The following is an 18,073-nucleotide window of genomic DNA, read 5'->3' as shown; positions in this document are numbered from 1 at the left end:
TTATTTCTAGCACCTAAAAGCTAAGCTACAGGCATGCTAAGCTGACTGACAAGCATTTTAAACAGTCTCCAAATCCCTGAACAAGAGAAATTATTACATTTTTAGTAGGCTACGTTACAAAAAAGCTTCTAGTAAGATCAGAAAATGTGTTTGTCAAAGTTTAGGGACAGATTTCTAGTGTATTTTACTTTCAAAAGAATAGTTGTAAATTTTGAAAACATGTTTATTCACTTTCTTAATACGTTTAGAAATTAAGTTTTCTGTCCTGTCGAGTTTATAGGCTAAGCTAAGCACTTCCGGGGCCTAGCTTAGCTAACTCTTAAGGGGCCGAGTGAAGCAGTGAAAACAGGCAGCCTGGTTTTATCCAAATAAAAAAAAATGAAGTGAATAAAGTTTATACGGTGTATAAAATAACTGTTTTAAATTCTCACGGGGACATTTTCACTAACATCAATATGTTTTTTAAAGTTATATTGTTGGTGACATTTTGCTGCTTTGCCTCAACAGAGCTCATTCCCAACATGGCCGCTGGGGGCTTCCACACACACACACACTGCCATCAGCAGACCGACTTCATGCAGCAGACACAGACGAGGCAACACCCGAGCAGAACAAACCCTGTGTCTGTCTGCTTCCCCACAGCAGCTAACCATTGTCAACCAGACACAATGTAAGGTGTTTAGCGTCAGCATGTCATGATCGCCTGGGAAGAAGAGGACGTTTTTCTGCGATTTGGTTCAAGATGAGCAGCGTGAGTTGTTTCCTTCATGATGTGAGCCTCTTTCAGGATGATGATTTAGGATCGGGATGCAGCAGAGGTGGTGTTTTTACGCGCGCACGTTGTTTGCTGCACGTTTTTACACCACCTGTGCGTTATTTTCTCTGTTTTTCTCTCTAATTATTGCGGATGGAGATGCGGGATGCTGCCATCAGGCGCTGCGTGTGTTGCTAGGATACTGCAGGGAGGGGGATGATGGGGATCCCTGAGGTGCTGGAGGGTTTTTAGGTCATTATTGACAGTATCAAGTTTTAGTGCTGATTTATATCTTGCATTTCTCACAAATGTCATGCCTCTTTGTCTAGAAAAGAGAGAGGGATCAGAAGAGGAAGCTGCAGCACTTTCTTAATGACCTGGCTCTTCTTGGATCGTTGCAGGTCAGTGAATGCACATGCAGAAAACACAGTTAACAACTATTTCTTGAAAATAATCTCGTTTTCTGTCGCAGGGCTTTAAATACTTCCAGCCGTGGCTAAGAGGGAAAGAGGAGTTGCTGCTGACAGTCGTTAACGAGGATCTGGTAAGTTTCTGCACAGACAGACACACACGAAGCGTGTGCATTTTAATAAATACTGCACATTTTCTGCAAAACAACTGGCAGAAAATACATCTCCTCATGTATTTATAATCTTATCATCATCAGCAGTCAGTACAGGAGAAGAGAAACCCTGTTTTCCCCTCCTCCTGTGTCCCTGTTCTGCAGGGGTGGCGTTCCCCAGGTTTCTTGGTCTCCAGGGCCTCCTCGTACTCCTCCAGCAGCAGCTGTAACAGCAGCGATGTCTCCCCCAGCAGCAGCGCCCCCAGCGTGGACAGCCGTGGCAGCTCACCCCTGCCCGGGGAGCGTCCTCCGTGTCCACGAGACCACCAGCCACACACACACAAGGCACAGCCACAGACCGGCAGGTGATTGAGACATGTATTTGTGTTTTTATGTGATAACAGCTCGTCAAATGTGAGGATTTGCGAATTTTCTCAATTTTATATGATTGATGTTTGCTTTGGGACGTCCAATCTTTACATTAAATTCTATGGGACATTGTTAAAGATCCCATATTGTGCTTATTTTCATTTTTGGGTGTCTACTAGAAAATGTTTACATGCTTTAATGTTCTAAAAAACACATTATTTATCTTTGTCCATCGCTGCAGCACCTCTATTCACCCTCCGTTTGAATGCTCCGTTTTAGTGCCTGTCCCTTTAAGTCCCCCCTTAAGGTCTGCTCTGATTGGTCAGCTATGGCAGGCCTGCGAAAGCACCACCCACTGTGTTTCTGCATTGGCTCTGTCGGTGTTTTTGCAGCTACGGCCGTGCTGAGGGTGGTGACCTCGTTTGAAGGCGAAACCCTGAGTACAGGCTTTGTGCATTTCTCCGTGGACTGAGTGTTTTTTATACAACACCTGGACCTGCTTTATAATCAAAAAGACATGGAAATATCTACAATATGGCACCTTTAAGGAAATAGTACTAATTAGGCTTTAAACAGCGGCTCCCAGGTGCAGATGTGTGTGTTTGTACGTGCAGACTGAAGACACAAACCCATTGATTGACTCCTCTCTGTGTCCTCAGGGAGCCCAGCAGTGAGGAGCATCTCCTCCCAGCCTCTCCCAGTGAGAGAGAGATAGCAGTGCCTGTAAGTGCTTCATTCAGACTCTTTGACCTTCAGCACTAACTCGCTCGCTCGCTCAGTCCCACAGCCTCGACTTTGTCCCCCAAACAGGAGGTGAACTGCACTCTGTTCCTACTGGCCGGCTACGTCAAGTACGGGCGGCCCCACGCCTGGATCCGCTCCAATCACGAGCGGCTGGTCAACATCGGAGGCACCGATTCGATGGTCAAGGACACGCCCATGAAGCTCAAGTCCATCTCAGACTGGCAGACGCGAGGTATGGAAACAATGTGAGGAATCCAAACAGGAGAGAGTTATTGTTTCACTGCACAGATTCAATAATTACACCATTTTCCATGAGCTAAATCAGACACAGATGCTTGGGTTTAACCGTCTTAGAGACTACTGTGTGGTGGGGATTAGAGTTGTGGAAAAAGCTCGAGGTGCTTTAGTTATATGGACTTATACAAATGTTTATTACAATTTAGCATTTTTTCCGTTCTGGTGTTGTTGATTTCTTCCAGGTATTCGCGTGTGGGACGTCGTCAGTGAGCTGGTGTGCCTGTGCACCGTCCCCTCTCCCTCCAACCCCTTTGCCCTGGACACGCGTTACATCAAAAGCCTTCCCCTCCCTGACCGCTTCCTCGTCACAGGCGCCCTCCTCAACTTCCTGGAGATGTATGTGGTCTACGGGAACCGGGACGAGCTGCACTATGACAAAGGTAGGAAATGTTGGAGTGCAGCAGGGGGTGTCTGGTTTTTACTTTCATGTTGTCACAGACTGTTGCTCGTCATGATGATTAGCTGCTATTTTTGTTGAGGCCAGCAGGTGGTGCCGTTTAGCCACATTACAAAAGGGCTCAGACGTGCCCTCCTTCCGCTCCACACTTGGCCGCGCTTGAATTTTAAGGCATCTGCAAATGTTTTTGATTGCTTCCCTTCTCTTTCCAGTGGTAGAGGAGGTGAAGCCTCTGAGGCGTCTTCACGTACAGTCCCTGCTGGAGTTACAGCGACACCGAGAGTCCTCCGGGTCGGCCAGCAGTCCAACAGGGCCAAACTCTTCTGGAGAGGAGTGACTGCGATTGTTGGTATATGATATGTGATCTACTTGAAGATGAGAGACTTTTGCTGACTTTTTGGAGGAAAAAAAGGGAAAGCAAATGTTCAAATGTGTGAAACCTCATTAGAAGGACTGTATTTAGGTGATTCCTGTTTTATTTTTGTTATTTCTTTGTGTTGTGGTGCGTTTAATGTCCTGTATAACCGCAAGTGCAATGATATCTGTGTGTGTTTATCTAACCTGTACGAACAAAATGTCTATAGAGAGCTCTTGTTGCAGCACCGTACGGCCCTATGTGTTTCAACGCCATTCTGATGGAGCTGCATCTTCACTGCAGCTCGAAGGTAGTCACATGTACGAGAGTGTTTGAAAAATATGAAAACACTGGAGAAATGACCCTGGGAAGTGAGTCACATGACTGAGATTAAACATCCCAGGACCTCTCTGAATGTCTTGCCCTGCCAACCCCGAAACGTTCAATCCTGCTCTCCCACACACAAACAAACACACACACAACGACAAGAACTTTGTTTTCTTCAGGCCAAATATCAAAGTCAAAGTTAAAGCTGGTTAAATATGTTTCTTCTTGCAAGAGAGAGAACATGTTCAAACAAACAAAATCTTGTATAAAAAGTTTTAATATTCCATAAAATACATATTAATTAAATATGTACAGTGACATAAAAACAGTACATTGATAAAATACGCCTTAAAGCAGGCGCTTTAACCCCTTTTTCTGAGATCAGGGCTGCGCCGTTTGTAATTGAAAAGATACACCACGAGTACAAAACGTTAAAATTAAAACAATAAAAACCTAGTGGCACATCAGTCCGAAAAAAAAAAAAAAGGCAACATTTCTAGCTTCGTTTTGGTCCGAGAGCACAAAATGACACATTAATGGTGGCCTCAGGGTGTACCACTAATCCTCATCTGTAAACCTTCAGACAGAAATCATGAGATCATGAGAGCCTGTTATGCAATACTGCGCATGAAAATGCCTGTAATGGTCAGTCTAACTTTAGTACTTGGGCACCTTTTATGGCTTCGATAATGTGAACGAGTCACGGGCTCAGAGTTAAACACCCATTAAAGCATCTGCTGACGAGGCTGCTCGACGTGCAAAGTCACGGCTGGACGCGGAGGAGACTTTAAGAAGATTCTCCGTCGCCAGTTCGCCCCCGATTGGAATGCAGGTGCACGGCCGCGCATTCCACACCGAGGCTCCACGTGGGAACACAGCGTTCCCAGTGTTCGGACACAGACGGGCCCTGCAAGTCATGGCCGAGTGTGTGCGTGTTTGTTTTTCCACATAAATGCAAATAATTCATAGCAGTGGACAGTTAGGAGCAGGGGGGTTTTTTTGGCGCTTGAAGGGAGGATTTTGTTGACTCTGCAGATTCTGCTAGGGTCTATTTTTTCCCCACATTCATCATGCAGGTGCTGGATGCTGCCGACCTATTAAAATGTAGTAAGAAATGAAGGAACATCTGATGTGTTCAGGGGTCTAATTTTACAATTGGAACTATGGAAAGTGCACAGAACATTTCTATGACCCTTTTCTTTCCTCTGTATCTTTACGTCTACAACATCTTGGCCCAAACTGTCAAAACAGAGATTAAAAGTGTGGTTTTGTCCACCCACTTCAAAATAAAGATGAGAAACATGCTAGTGCCACAGGGTTTTAAAAGAAATTAAATAAAATCGTCATGACCTGTCATAAATGTCAGTTAAATAAAAATCCGCCTTCAAAATAAAAGCCTTCGTTTGTCTTTTCCAGTTTTTAGTCGTCATCCTTTCATCATTGTCAGTTCAAATCGTCTCTTTCCGACAAACTCTTTCGGTAGCTTCAGAGAACGAGCCGACCAAGAAGAGGAGCCCAGGAAATGAAACGTCCGCAAGTGGCCCGCAGCCAGTCGCAAGTCCTCGCACAGCTGTTGACAGGCGAACAAAGGAAGCTGTCAACGGCCTTTTGTGCTACATTGGGCGCCACTCTCGCAAAAGTCAACTTTGCTGCATCAAAAACCTTCAAGTCCATGCGCTCACTGATTACATCCTCTCACAAGCAGAGTTCTCACATGTCCAAATATGGACTCGCACACTTTAATCCCTTTTGTCCGTCCTTCTGTCTTGTAATCCCTCCCTCGTCCCGTCAGTGCTGTCATCCTTGAGGTTGTCGTCTGGTGAATGTGTCCCCGTGTTGGAAGGGTTAATGCCGGGGTTCAGTTCCAGTTGTCAGAGGCAGATCCTCTCCTGCTGATGGCCCTGAGGGGGCTGCGAGACACTGAGCCCCTCTTCTTCCAGCGAACTGAAAAGGAAAAGACAGTGAGTCAGTTATGTTAGCCTGGCAGCTGCAAAAGGGCATCCAGCTAACCCCACTAGTTTGCCCGAGTGAGGCTATCAGTTACTTCTACCTACATCAGCACTTGGTTTTCATTACTTTCACTGAATGTGCTTGCTTCAGCATTACCTCTGGAAATGTTATCTTTCTAAACAGCTTGGAGAGCAAGAGAGGGAAATGTGATAAGGGCTATGGATCAGGGAAGTGGTTTTATTAGTCATGCACCATTAAAGGGTCGTTTGCTTTAGAACAACTGTTCTCTTACAATTGAGCCAAGACAAGAATCTGCAAAAGAACGAAAATGTATATATAAAAACGGATTTTGATGTAAAAATGTGGACTTTTTGGAAACAACACAGCATGTCAACTGTTCAAGCACTGCAGTGCATCTTAAGTTAAAGCTAGCTGGGAGGATAGCCTTTGCTAAAGCTAATTTAGTTAATGAAAAAGTAACTGAAAAAAACGCTGACATTTAAGTAATTTAGTTTATTATATACATAAATAAGGCAGCAAATATAATCATAATGAAGGGGGATGTCTCACGTATTGCACCTTTAAGGTTTTATAATTTATCATCTGTAACATTGTTTGGCTAAGAGCCTTCAAACGTTGCCGTTTCTGCAGCATTGTCGTCTCACCTTTTCCCAGACTGGCAGGCAGCGTGGAGCTCTTCGTGTTGGCGGGAGAGTTGGATGACTCCTCTACTCGTTTGGCCTTCACCTCTCCCGGCTGCAGCGTGGCCGAGCCGTCCTGCTGCCAGTCGCTCAGCGCCCTCTGGAACGAATGTGCCAGACAAGCCGTCATGTCTTTCGCCCTCTCCGCCCGGCTGCACCAGAACACTCGACACTGCAGCTGCTGCCCGTGATGTTTGCAGATGTACAGGAAGACATTTGGCCGGTTGACGTCCGCGGCACAGTACGCGATGTCCTGCAGGTACGTCTTAGTGAGCTGCCGACCCGTGCTCAGCTCCTTGACCTCGACGTATCTCGGGCGCACCACCAAGGCGTGATCTTTACTCAGCTTCTTCCCGTTAGCAATACCTTCCAGCAAGTGGCTGATAGCGTCCTGGGCCTGCTCTCGATCTAGAGAGAAGATTTTCTCCGTTCCCAGGTAGTGGACCTTGAAGAGAGGGTCACCGTGGGATAAAGACTCCGTGCGGTCGCGACGAAAGCGGCGACGTAGCGCCGCAGGAGAGTTCTTGAGGGTCTGCATGAGGTGGAAAGTGCTGAGGGACATGGTGCGCTTCAGGCTGGGTTTGGAGGGAATTTTAGCTGAGGTGTATCTGCCGGTGGTCAGCTGGTCCTCTTCAGAGCCTCTCCCACTCTTCCACCTTCCTTCTATAAATGGAGCGTCGTTGCATCCACTGCTTTTATCTGAAACGAGACAGATAAAAGACATTGACGTTAGCAGATCCATTTTAAGGAGGCCTGAACAATCGAGCGGGACAGATGCTTGATCTTTGCTCAGAGTTGAATAACGAGAAGGTTTTGACACCGAGGACTTTCTCAGGTATGAAGCAACTCTTCGTTCGTTACAGCTTTTGTGCAATCTCATGCTTTCGCCTCCTTGATGAGGAAAAAACTCAGTCAGCACAAGTTGTACCGCAGCTTGGAAAAACAAAAGGCCACCAAACAGGATCAGTTACAAATGTGACGCATTCAGTGAGGAATATTCGTTCACCACAGATGCCAGCCCATTAAATATTTACATTCAGGTTTGACTTGGGCTTTGTCCTCACTGCAGTGAAGCATTTCGAGACGTACAAACACTATTAAGAACTGGGCACATGCCAAAATAAATGAAGGGTTACTGTAACACACGAAAAGATCACTCATATCAGCATATTAGTTACTGGAGGACTTGGAGGACTTCTGTGACCTCGCTACCGCAAGTCTTATGCAACCTCTACATTTGCTCACCCATTGTCTCCCAACCTACAAACCCACAGAACCGCCGGCTATCCATTGTGTTAAACTTTGTTTTTTCCCCTTTCTCTTTTCTTGGCCATTCTTTCAACATCCTAGCTCCGTCCTCAGAAGTGAGCTGCAGAGAGAACCACCGACTGTTCCAAGGTGGTGGGCCATTGTTAGTCCACCCTGCTGCGCAGGAAACAGCTTTGCATTCCCCCCTAAATATTTCTCCCGCAAACAATGGCATGCTTGTGTGAGTGTGTCACATCGCAGAAGGGATGCAAGATGACCTAGAGGCTGGGCAGACCCGGGACATGCACACATACAGCTACACGTGTGGGTCACAAACATGCACACACAGATAGCCATCTATTTTGCATCAACCCACTGGTTTTCTCCGTCACAGCGCACAAAAGAAATCGCAATAATCAAAACAAACAAATCCAAATTTGCATCCATATAAGATCTCACATGCTGTTGTCTTAGTTTGATCTGAACAAACATCTGTCATTCTGTTTTCTGACACGTGCAAGGAGCTGTCACATCCAAACGGTACACATTTGCTTATAATTTGACCTGAACACTTCTAATATGTGGGGCAAAACACAAATACAGAAGAATTTCAACTAAGAGGCTACATTATGGGCCCAGGATGCACTTCAAAAGGCAGAACTTGTAGGAAACATACACGTCAAGAAGTTGTGTTTACCTGATTTAAAAGGCACTCAGCGGATGGCAATGGCAAACTAAGTCAAGCCGAATTAACCAACAGAGCCTGGGGATTATTTGGACAGCTCACAAAATATACTGAGCGATGTATAGCCTCAGGAATAAGCAGGATAACTTTAAAAGGGAAGATTTCTGAGTGAGGTTCCAGGATGCACTTCACAAGGCAGAACTTTCATGAAACATCCATGTCACGAAGCTCACCTGATCCAAAAACCAATCAATGGATGGCAATGGCAAACTGAGTCATGTACTCCTTCTTTTGAAGCCGAATTGACAAAAAGAGCCTAGTGACTATTTGAACAGCTCGCAAAAATATATTGCGCGATGTCAAGTGTCAGGAATAAGCGAGATAACTTTAAAATGGAAGATTTCTGAGTGAGGTTCGGCGAGCCCCTGAGGCGTCCCGAAAAACTCCACACTTGAGGGCATTAACAACTGCCACACTGTCAAAAACCGGTTAGATTTCTCACTAGATTTCACGAATACGACATTAAACAAACATTGATTTAAGCATCATGTAGGTGTTCCATTCAAATAAGTTCCCAAATTAGTCTTACCTGGCCACAGTTTCATGCAAACGACGTCGCCGTGCGCCTCAGGTGAACCGCAGAGTCCCGTGATCTTTCCAAACACACGGGGCAGGTGGAGGTCCTGCACGTCCGCATACAAAACAAGTCGGACTGTCAGTTTATAGGAAAAAATAACCGATAAACCGACCGGTGTCGACAAACTCTCTGGCTAAAACTTCAGGTCTCGGCGTTCCTCGTGCGTAAATACGCGACAGCGAGACGTGTGCGGCAGTGTGAGGGGGTTGATGTAGGACAGGACTGAATCACGCTCCTCTGTCTCCGCTCTCTGTGTGAGGTGAGTGAATCAGACCGCCCGTGGGAAGAGCGTTTTAAGCAGCGTAGGCGCGAGCTCGTCACACGCGTGGACGCGCACATGCGTCTGAGGCTCCGAGGCTCTGAGCGGTGAGGAGGCTGGTTAGTGTGTGAGCAGAGGGAGGCGATGATTTACTAGAGAGAAATGGCTTTTCACTAGCTGGCAGGATGGGTAACAATTAACTAACATGCAGCCTTTTACTGGAACTGTTGCTGTCAGGAGATTTACGGCTTTATGTCTCATTTGTGTGCATATACACACATAGTTAAAGGTGCACTATGTAAGTGTTGGGGAAGACATTTCAGGAGAGTGATTTTTTTTTAATGCCTAAACAAAGTGATTAACCACTGACTTTAAAGGACTAACTGTTAACCTTTAACCCCTTATCATAGTTTTTCCACTTTATGTCTCTTTCAGTAGCTTTAAAGGTGCACTGTGTAACTTTCTCTAATGAGAGTTTTGGATATGTTTTATGATCTTTTTGTCCTCACCCCACCATATCTCAAAATATACGTTTCTTTTGCTTTGTTTACCAACAAACAAGGTACACAATAATCTTTAAAGTAGATCTAAAACTCATGTTAGCTCTTGCAAACTGCTGCTCCGTGTATCAAGGGCCCTGTCTGTTTATAGGCCTGTAAAAAAAAAAAAAAGGTGCATAGTGTTCCTTTAAGATTGTAAAAAATCATTTCACAATGCGTGACACTGCTATGAACTGTAAATATGATGTTTACACCCGGCTCCAAGTCACTCTTTCCTCAAAATGAGTGCTTAGTTAAGGCAAGTCAAGTCTTACGTGCAGTAGAGTCCAGTCCTTATAAAGAGAAAAGACAGGCATCAGTACCAGTCTGATGAGATTACTGGTCAATTTATGTAACCTGTTCAAAACGTATGACAACGACTTGAATTTGTATTATGATTACTGGTATTCAGTGAAATAAATGTAATCACACAGTGGAAAAAAAACTTCATAAAAGCTTATTAATCCCTCAATTTCTTCTCAATCAAACATGTTTTCTGTCTCCATGACTCTAATCAGTGAAATACTGACAGCCAGAGTAAAAAAAAGAACGTAAAGTCTTTAACTTCCAAGTCAAACTCGAGTCTTAAGTGATTTATTTTCTGTCGAGTCAAATTTCATGTCTCTGAAAAGCCCCACTGATGTCTTGTGCAGCATTTTATACAAATTTCCCAATAAATAAGTAAAAAGTGTGTTTTAGCAATGTTTGTGAGAAAACTTGTGTCTTAAAAAAACGGCATTAAGTTGTACAAAACAACTGAGTCGATGCCTTTTTGACTTTTGATCAGGTATCAGTTCTAAATTAAGCGTTTCATAACCGGTTAAAAGTTCCTTGCAGTACATTTAGATAACTTAATTAACAGATTATCAAAATTGACATTTCATTTCCTCATATTTTTACACTTACAGGACCAATGAAAATATTAAAAATGTAGGCTATATCTAAAAATATATTAGTCGTCCCATGACATACGCTCTACCAACTGAGAGTTTCAGTAAGTACAATACAAGACTGAGGAAACATCTGAAACCCACTACCTTTCATTACCGTCGCATTGCGTCACAGCCCGTCTCTAATGGGGATCGCTGGCCTCACCGCTTCAGATCTGCTCCGAGTGTTTTTTCTGGGGGCATTTTGAACAGTGGCAGAGGGGAAAACCTTAAACGGTTCCATGTGTGTATGCGTCTGTGCATCTGTACGTGTGTGTGTGTGTGTGGCTGGGTGTGCCTGACGTGGGGAAACAGTAGGGCCCCTGTTTCTTCTGGGTTTGGCCCAATAACAGTTAAGTTCTGAACGTCACGCTCGCCTCAGTGCCTCGCAGGACACACTGCAACTATTCTTGGGGCACCGGTGACATAATGGAGCATCTCAGGCGGGCGCGCCACCCTCCCTACGTATCTCGCAACGGTCAGCAAGAACACAGTCAGCATCCAAACTGTGGCATAGGCAGGAGTGCAGCTGCAGTTCTTGTTGAGGCATGTCGCAGTGGAGATATAGTCTATTCGGTGCTCCTATTGAGAGAGCCATTCAGTGAGTGCCAGCATAGAACGAGGTTTTAGATTGCCCACTTGATTGGTAGAGATTATAGTGGTCAACAGTAAAGAAATGTTGCGCACTTTACATGTTTAATCCCCTTTGAAACGTTCCCTGCTGGTTATTTGTCCGTACGTATCTTACAACAGGAAGTAAGGTCGAAGTTAGCATTCAAAACGTTGCATAGGCTGGAGTGCACCTGCAGTAGAGAATCAATCAACAATGTACCCTGTAGGCTATTTCTAGCCCTATTTGGTTGTTCAGCATGCTAAAAATGCTAAATGAGGCTAATAATGATGGCTGACAACTACTGAACGGATTGCCATGCATTTTTGTACAGACGTCAGTTGGGTTTATGACAAAAGCCTTATGTTGCATTGAGTGCTAATTAGCAAAATGTTAGCATGCTAACACACTCAACAATGACGTTGAACATGCCGAACATGATAGCCCAGCTGCAAAAAACATCAGCATGTATGCTAACACACCAAACAAAGACAGTGAATTTTATGCTACATAAAGCAATAACATGTTAGCATTGCCAATGTGAGCATGTAAGCCACTGATGTTGCCTACGTAACTACAGCCTCACAGAGCTGCTAGCATAGCATTAAACTCTTGTAGCATTAGAGTTTTCAGTTATGTAAATCATGATTATTAAATGTCTAGCCCTTGGACAGAGAGCAATGTTTTTTTTATGCTCTACAATTAGCCACAACACATTATTATCAGTGGGTGTGCCGCGATTACAGACACACCCGATTGTTCAGAAACTAAGCTAATTGGCAGCCATTAATTCTTCTTGACCGCTACTTGTGACTGAAACCAACACGTTTACAACCCTCTCAGGAAGCTATTACATGTCATTGAGGGGAAACAAAGACAATATCTGACTTCAGCAGAAGGCAGGGTCCAAGAAAATTTCCGGTTCAAGAGAACACATCATGACAAAGCCACTCCTTGAATGGTCGACACAGTTCACAGTTGAGCTGGGAGGAAACTATGGGATTTTTGAGGAACAAAATACCTTTAACATGAAGGAAAAAAGGAAACTTTTGTTGATGAGTTGAGCTTTTGATACATGCTAAAGATAAGGAGTAACTGACCCAGGCTGTGTTATTACAGCTCTTGTGAATCGGAGCGTCAAGTGGCTCTGTTCCAAGAAACTGGTTGACTGAGTTATTATCTGGTTCTCTTTGCTTCTGAGAACAACTGCCTGTTTTTTCACAGGGTGTACCTCTTTTGTCATACAGTGTCTTGAGAAGTTGAACAGGGATGCAGTGCTGTTACTGTTGAAGGCAGGGCAAACGCAGAAAATTTAGGAAGTAAAATGACACAATATGAGCTGCAATCTATTCACAGCACAAATGCTTTATGCTCAGTTCCCTTTTTGGAAACTGCTGCAAATCAAATGTCCCTGGCATTTACTGATATATATCTGCAGTAGCCAGGCTCGTCAACAATGAAGGCAGCGTTCCAGTTTGATATCGCTGACTTCTATTGAAGCAAAAAGCACATTACAACCTGTCCCCAGGACCATTATAACCTGTGCTATAAAAGGCATGTATGAACTTTTACCTTCATATGATAATTACAGGAACTGTCAATCCCTTTTTAGGCATGTGAACGGCTCTGCTGGTCTATTTGCAGGTCGGTCCAACAACTGGTCCAGACTAAAATATATCTACACCTATTGAATGGATTGTAATTGAACATTTATGCAGACAATCATGGTCCCTAAGGGATGAAGCTTCCTGACTTTGATGTTCCCCAGATTTTTCCTCTAGTGCCTCCATAAGGTTGATTTTTGTGAGTTTCTGTTAAATTTCTTAGTGTCTATTGGATTACACTATGAATTTGGTAAAGACATCATCCTATGGGGACATCATGTTCCCCATAGGATGATGTTATCCCTCATCTTCTTATTTAGTGTCATCATCAGGCCATTATGACCGCATACCTGAAAGAAATTCCCATTAATTTTACTTTGTTTAGTGCTATGTAGCAAAAGTTAACATGCTAGCATGCTAAATTAAGATGTGACCATTATAAACACATATTAAATTAAAGGTGTAATATGTAAAATCTTAGTTTAAAACAATCAAAAATTTACAAAAATTATCAACAAAATGTGAAGAAATAACAGTTTCAACATTATGACATCGATGTTTTGTGTTGCAGAGATAACTACTGAGGTTAGCATGCTAACCAGCTAGCCTAGGCCTGTCCTGGTCAAAAGCTCCTGTGCTAGCGTCAGAACCAGTGCTCTGAGCTCTCAGTACAGACTGCTAGTTGCACGGCTAACCAAGCTTACTAGCAAACGGCAGCTACCGTTAGCAGCAGTTAGCATAGACTTTAGCGATATGTTGCCCTCTATATGTTTTGAGTTCCAATGGCCCATTCTTACATGTTGCACCTTTAAGATTATAGCTGCAAAACATAGTATGTTAGAACTGTGAGTGTGATAGCATGCTAACATTAGTATGTATATTTGTCCAATAATTTGGTTTATGACCACACACCTGACATTACTGTCAGTTTTGCTTTGAGTTAAGTGCTACAAAGCAAAAGTTAGCATATTAACATGCTAAATTAAGTTAGTGAGCATTTTATTATCATATATACCATTAAGATTATAGCTCAAAACATCACTCTGTTACCATTGTGATCATGTTAGCATTTAGCTCACTGAACCGCTAGCATGGCTGTAGACTCTTAGCCTTGTTAAAATATGTAGGCCTACTGAACAAATAATGGTAGATTCAGAATATGTTTTCCCATACATATATACAGCAAATAAAAAAATATCAATAAAAACATTATTGAAATACTTCACAGCATAGAAAGTACCATTGCTATTTTTGTAATATATGATACAACATGCTATGCAGCTACCAGTTTTTTTAAAAAATTGTTTTTAGCCTCATTAAGTTATTGGTCTTATTTATTTTTTAGCTCTTGGGCAGTCTCAGGGTGCCAGGTTGTTTCTAGGATAAAATCTTTTGTATGATTTTACCAACAATTGTTATGCAACATTTTATATCTCCATTCCCGTTTGATTCTGATCTTGTGGCATATCTTGTGTTATCTGTCTCACGTTGTCTGTCTGTAACTCGTTGTTACTGATGTATGTCTACCAGAACATTCTCAAGATTAGATTTTGTCATGTTTTTTTGTTGTTGCATGTTCTACAAGTATTTATTATTGTGTATGTGAAAAAAGAGAAAAAGAAAATAATGATGAAAAAAATAGGGGCAGCATAACACCAGAATAACTTCTAATTGTATTCTTTTTCACAGTGTAGCTACTGTTAGCTCAGTTAGCCATGCAGCTAGCCAGCCTACCACAGCACAGGAGCCTTGGACTGTTGAGAGAAAGAGGTTTTCAGGCCTGGGTTTTTTTAATTTAGGTTTCCCTTCTGTAAAATGATGGTTAAATAAGATTTTTTTTAAAATTAAGTCTTGTCTGAACAAAACACTTGAACAAATAGCGAAGAAAATCATCATTCGTGTCCAAACCCCTAAAACTTCCTCTATAATCTGCCACATTTAAGCCAAAAGCCAGAATCATGATCGATCATCACGGTGTCATTTTTCCAACCTCATCGTTTCTTGTCACGCTAGCTGTGTTGTTATTTACTCGAATACCACACACACCCATACTGTATGTTCCAGCAGAGTGCTCACCTTTATAGGGAAGTTGGATGAGGTGTGGAGATACGAAAAGAGGAATGGCAACTGTAGATTTATGATCGCTCTGCTCTGTTCTCAAATATTTACCACAATAGAGAACACGATAGGAAGGGTTCAGACTTGTTGTTGTTGGCCGTGCACGGTATGACAAGTATGACAAGTGTGTTAAAGTGTCATCCAATGTATGTTTCATAATCCACGCGGAGGTGTGTTGCACAATAAAATCTAAAGCTGTTATGTGTTTGGATTGTGAGCATGACTCTGCTTTTCCATGGCAAACTAATGACTTGTTCACCGTTATTGTTAAAAATAACGCTGGCGTTCCACATCCCTCTGAAGTTGACAGAGGGATGTGTGAACACTTAACCCCACATGCTTGCATGCTTTCATGTGCTCGATCCACTGTAACATACAACAGCTGCTCTTCCAGTGAAAGTGACCGGATTTAATTATGTAAATCCACATCTTTCTCCACTCCCTGGTGACACCTTCCTGAACGAGTACAATGGGCGGCCCAAGTTTCACCGAAGGAAATGGCTCAGTTACTCAAAAGAGGAGTCGTAGGTGGGGGTTCATTGTGTCTGTTGGCCTCACAGTCAGGTTTTCCTGTTATTCGCCCAAATTCAAAGGAATCAAATCTGGGAAATAATACTAAAGAAGGAGAAGACTGGAAATTCTAATCTACTTCTTGGGAATTTTCTTTAGGTGGGATTTATTACCACTTAAAAACCTACATTATCTCAGACATACATCCCATTTTTTGGCTGCAGCCCAGGCTTTGATGCCTTATTACAGTAAAGCTGTAAGGGAGAGGCGGTTTCCTCAGGATGTTGCTACAGATGCTTCTGTGCTCATGTGTGTTTGGAGTTTAGATGCATTTCACAAGCTGCTGGTTTTGTGGAAATACAGGAATTTGTAGGGTTGATGTACACCCCTTTGTTTATTTTCTGTTACTGTTAGCGATCTCTGAACAGAGGAGGGTGTTGGTTAGGTAAACACCGCAGAGATGAGGTGATTAAAAAATGTCTTTGTTGTATTTTAAGGACCTGTGCATTAATAACGAAATGTCATCACATAACATTTCCAATCAAACAGAATTCATAATAACTGAACATGAAGCCTGGAGCTCAGAGCACTGCTAGCTGGTTAGCATGCTATATATCTCTGCAACGCAATACATGGACGTCTTTGACACAAGGTCAAAACTGTTACTCCGTCACATTTGTTTTTTGATAACTTTTTTTATTGTTTTTACATATTGCACCTTTAACAGCACAATAGGTGCTTTCTTTTGGCCAGATTACATTTTGGCCCTCTATAAGAAAAAGATTGTCCACCCCTGCTTCAGACTCTCAGTCTTGATCCCATACAAACTTGCTCAACAACAATCGAACGGGGTTGCATTTAGAAAGTTTACGTGTCTAAGTTTAACATAGTCCACATCAGGACGTGCTAATCTGTGTGCTTACCTGTGTGCAAATATACAAGACAGCTTCACATTTGCACGGTGGCCCCTAAGGCTTGTAGGAGTATTATTACACTTTCAAACAATTCAGAAGTCCTGGATGTTTGCAGTAGCAACAGGTTTACACGTAAATCGGTGTTGTCTGTAAGCTGGGTTGACCTCAGCTTGGACCTGCCCTGAAGGCTCGGACCTGGCATCAAAAAAGGGAAGCGGACGTGCTCGCGGAGGTGTTATCAGTGGGACAGAAATATGAGGTCTGTAAATAATACTTGTAAAAGGAGTGAAAGGGGGTAATTCATCCCAGATTAAATGACACAGATGGGATGCTTGCCAGTATCTTCCAGAAAGTGAACCTGCTCCAGAAAAAGAAACTTCTGCCTTTTCCTTCCCGGAGAGCCGGTCATTTATTTATCGTAAGTGTACCTGCAGTGTTTATGTTTAATCTTCTACTGCACGTCCCGCTCGGGCCCCGGTCCCGTGGTGAGCAAGTGGCCGAGTGACCTGGCCTTCACGGGAATCACGTGACTCAGACTGTCTGAGGGAAGTCATGAGAGGCGGGCTGACCAATAAAACAACAGAAAACAAAAAGTAACATCTGCCTGCCCGACTGCTTCTACACACAGATGTCCTAATATGGCATGTTAATGGGCCCGTGTGGAGCAGAGGGAATGACACGGTGTCTGCTTTTCTCTCCTATCTTTACATGAGGGTTGCGTCAGCCTGCTGATGAGCTAATTTCCCTTTTTTTCCCTCTTTGTCAGACTTAGATAGCTGTGGGTTTAGGTATCGCACCAGACAGCCAGACAGGAGGATGGGTTCGTCTGGGGGAATTCCTTTAATCACGAGGATCAGTTTCAAGTTTTAACATCTTGAAGTAGGCCATTATTTCAGCGATTTGCAGCAGGAAACAAAACGCCGAAGAGAGACCGACCTGTTATGTAACATCCTAGAAAAAGTCAAAAATGGGAGTTTCATGTTTTCTCTTGTGGCCGCTGTATTCCCAGAGCGAGCTATTCATGATAAGCAGAATAGAAGGCGTCAAGCCACTTGAATAGCTCTTATCATACCGCTGTGTATTCATGTACAGACGCACACTAATGTGGTGAAGTAGCTAATTATGGAGGGAGCTCAAAAAAATGTCCCAAAATGGAGTTTCTGGAAGTTCAAGAAAGTCGTTCCTGTTTTGTTTTGACTGTATTTTCACTCCCTTCCGCTTGCTTTCTTTTTAGCCACGTTTAGCTCTTCTTCAAAAATTGATAAATGGTGGTGTTGACTGCCTTGTTATGGAAATGCTCTCGAGCCCAGGGACCAATCAGAATCTAGACTAAACAGGAAGAGGAGGTGGCTTCCTGTCCAAGCCAGAAGGAGCAGACACGATCCAGTACGTGACTCCACAGTGTGCTGGAACAACATCCAGAGAAACAATAGCTCGACCAAATCAAACAGCCGGGTCAAAATGTTGAACTAAATACTGAAGCTACAGTCCAAATGTCTGAAGGTTTATTTGGATGTGAAGGCCTCAAACAAGCAGCTTTTTCTCTGAGCGTCACCAGACTGCA

General features: G+C 43.3%; 2 protein-coding genes across 2 annotated transcripts; one reads left to right on the top strand and one right to left on the bottom strand.

Annotated features, from left to right (window-relative positions):
* The first annotated feature begins 2,146 nt into the window (after window positions 1–2,146).
* On the top strand, window positions 2,147–5,220 carry LOC141003957 (uncharacterized). Its single transcript, XM_073475451.1, has 4 exons — window positions 2,147–2,408; window positions 2,496–2,661; window positions 2,909–3,106; window positions 3,336–5,220. The coding sequence occupies exons 2-4, from the start codon at window positions 2,607–2,609 to the stop codon at window positions 3,458–3,460; spliced, it is 378 nt and encodes a 125-aa protein (XP_073331552.1). The 5' UTR covers window positions 2,147–2,408; window positions 2,496–2,606; the 3' UTR covers window positions 3,461–5,220.
* Window positions 4,065–9,291, bottom strand: LOC141003956 (low density lipoprotein receptor adapter protein 1). The gene is made up of 3 exons (XM_073475450.1): window positions 8,979–9,291; window positions 6,421–7,155; window positions 4,065–5,749 (listed from the first exon to the last, which is right to left on the bottom strand). The coding sequence occupies exons 1-3, from the start codon at window positions 8,992–8,994 to the stop codon at window positions 5,664–5,666; spliced, it is 837 nt and encodes a 278-aa protein (XP_073331551.1). The 5' UTR covers window positions 8,995–9,291; the 3' UTR covers window positions 4,065–5,663.
* Between the last annotated feature and the right edge of the window lie 8,782 nt (window positions 9,292–18,073).

The sequence above is a fragment of the Pagrus major genome, chromosome 10, assembly GCF_040436345.1.
Source record: "Pagrus major chromosome 10, Pma_NU_1.0".
Classification (NCBI taxonomy): Eukaryota; Metazoa; Chordata; class Actinopteri; order Spariformes; family Sparidae; genus Pagrus; species Pagrus major.
Note: the sequence above shows the minus strand (reverse complement) of the source record. Positions and strands in the feature narration are given on the sequence as shown.

Bases quoted from the DNA above. Each gene is read 5' to 3' on its own strand.
- LOC141003956 (XM_073475450.1), bottom strand. The intron at 5,750-6,420 runs GTGAGACGACAA...TTTCCTTTTCAG, and splicing joins GCCTGCCAGTCTGGGAAAAG to TTCGCTGGAAGAAGAGGGGC.
- LOC141003957 (XM_073475451.1), top strand. From the start codon at position 2,607: ATGGTCAAGGACACGCCCATGAAGCTCAAGTCCATCTCAGACTGGCAG. The intron at 2,662-2,908 runs GTATGGAAACAA...GATTTCTTCCAG, and splicing joins CTCAGACTGGCAGACGCGAG to GTATTCGCGTGTGGGACGTC. The intron at 3,107-3,335 runs GTAGGAAATGTT...TTCTCTTTCCAG, and splicing joins CGAGCTGCACTATGACAAAG to TGGTAGAGGAGGTGAAGCCT.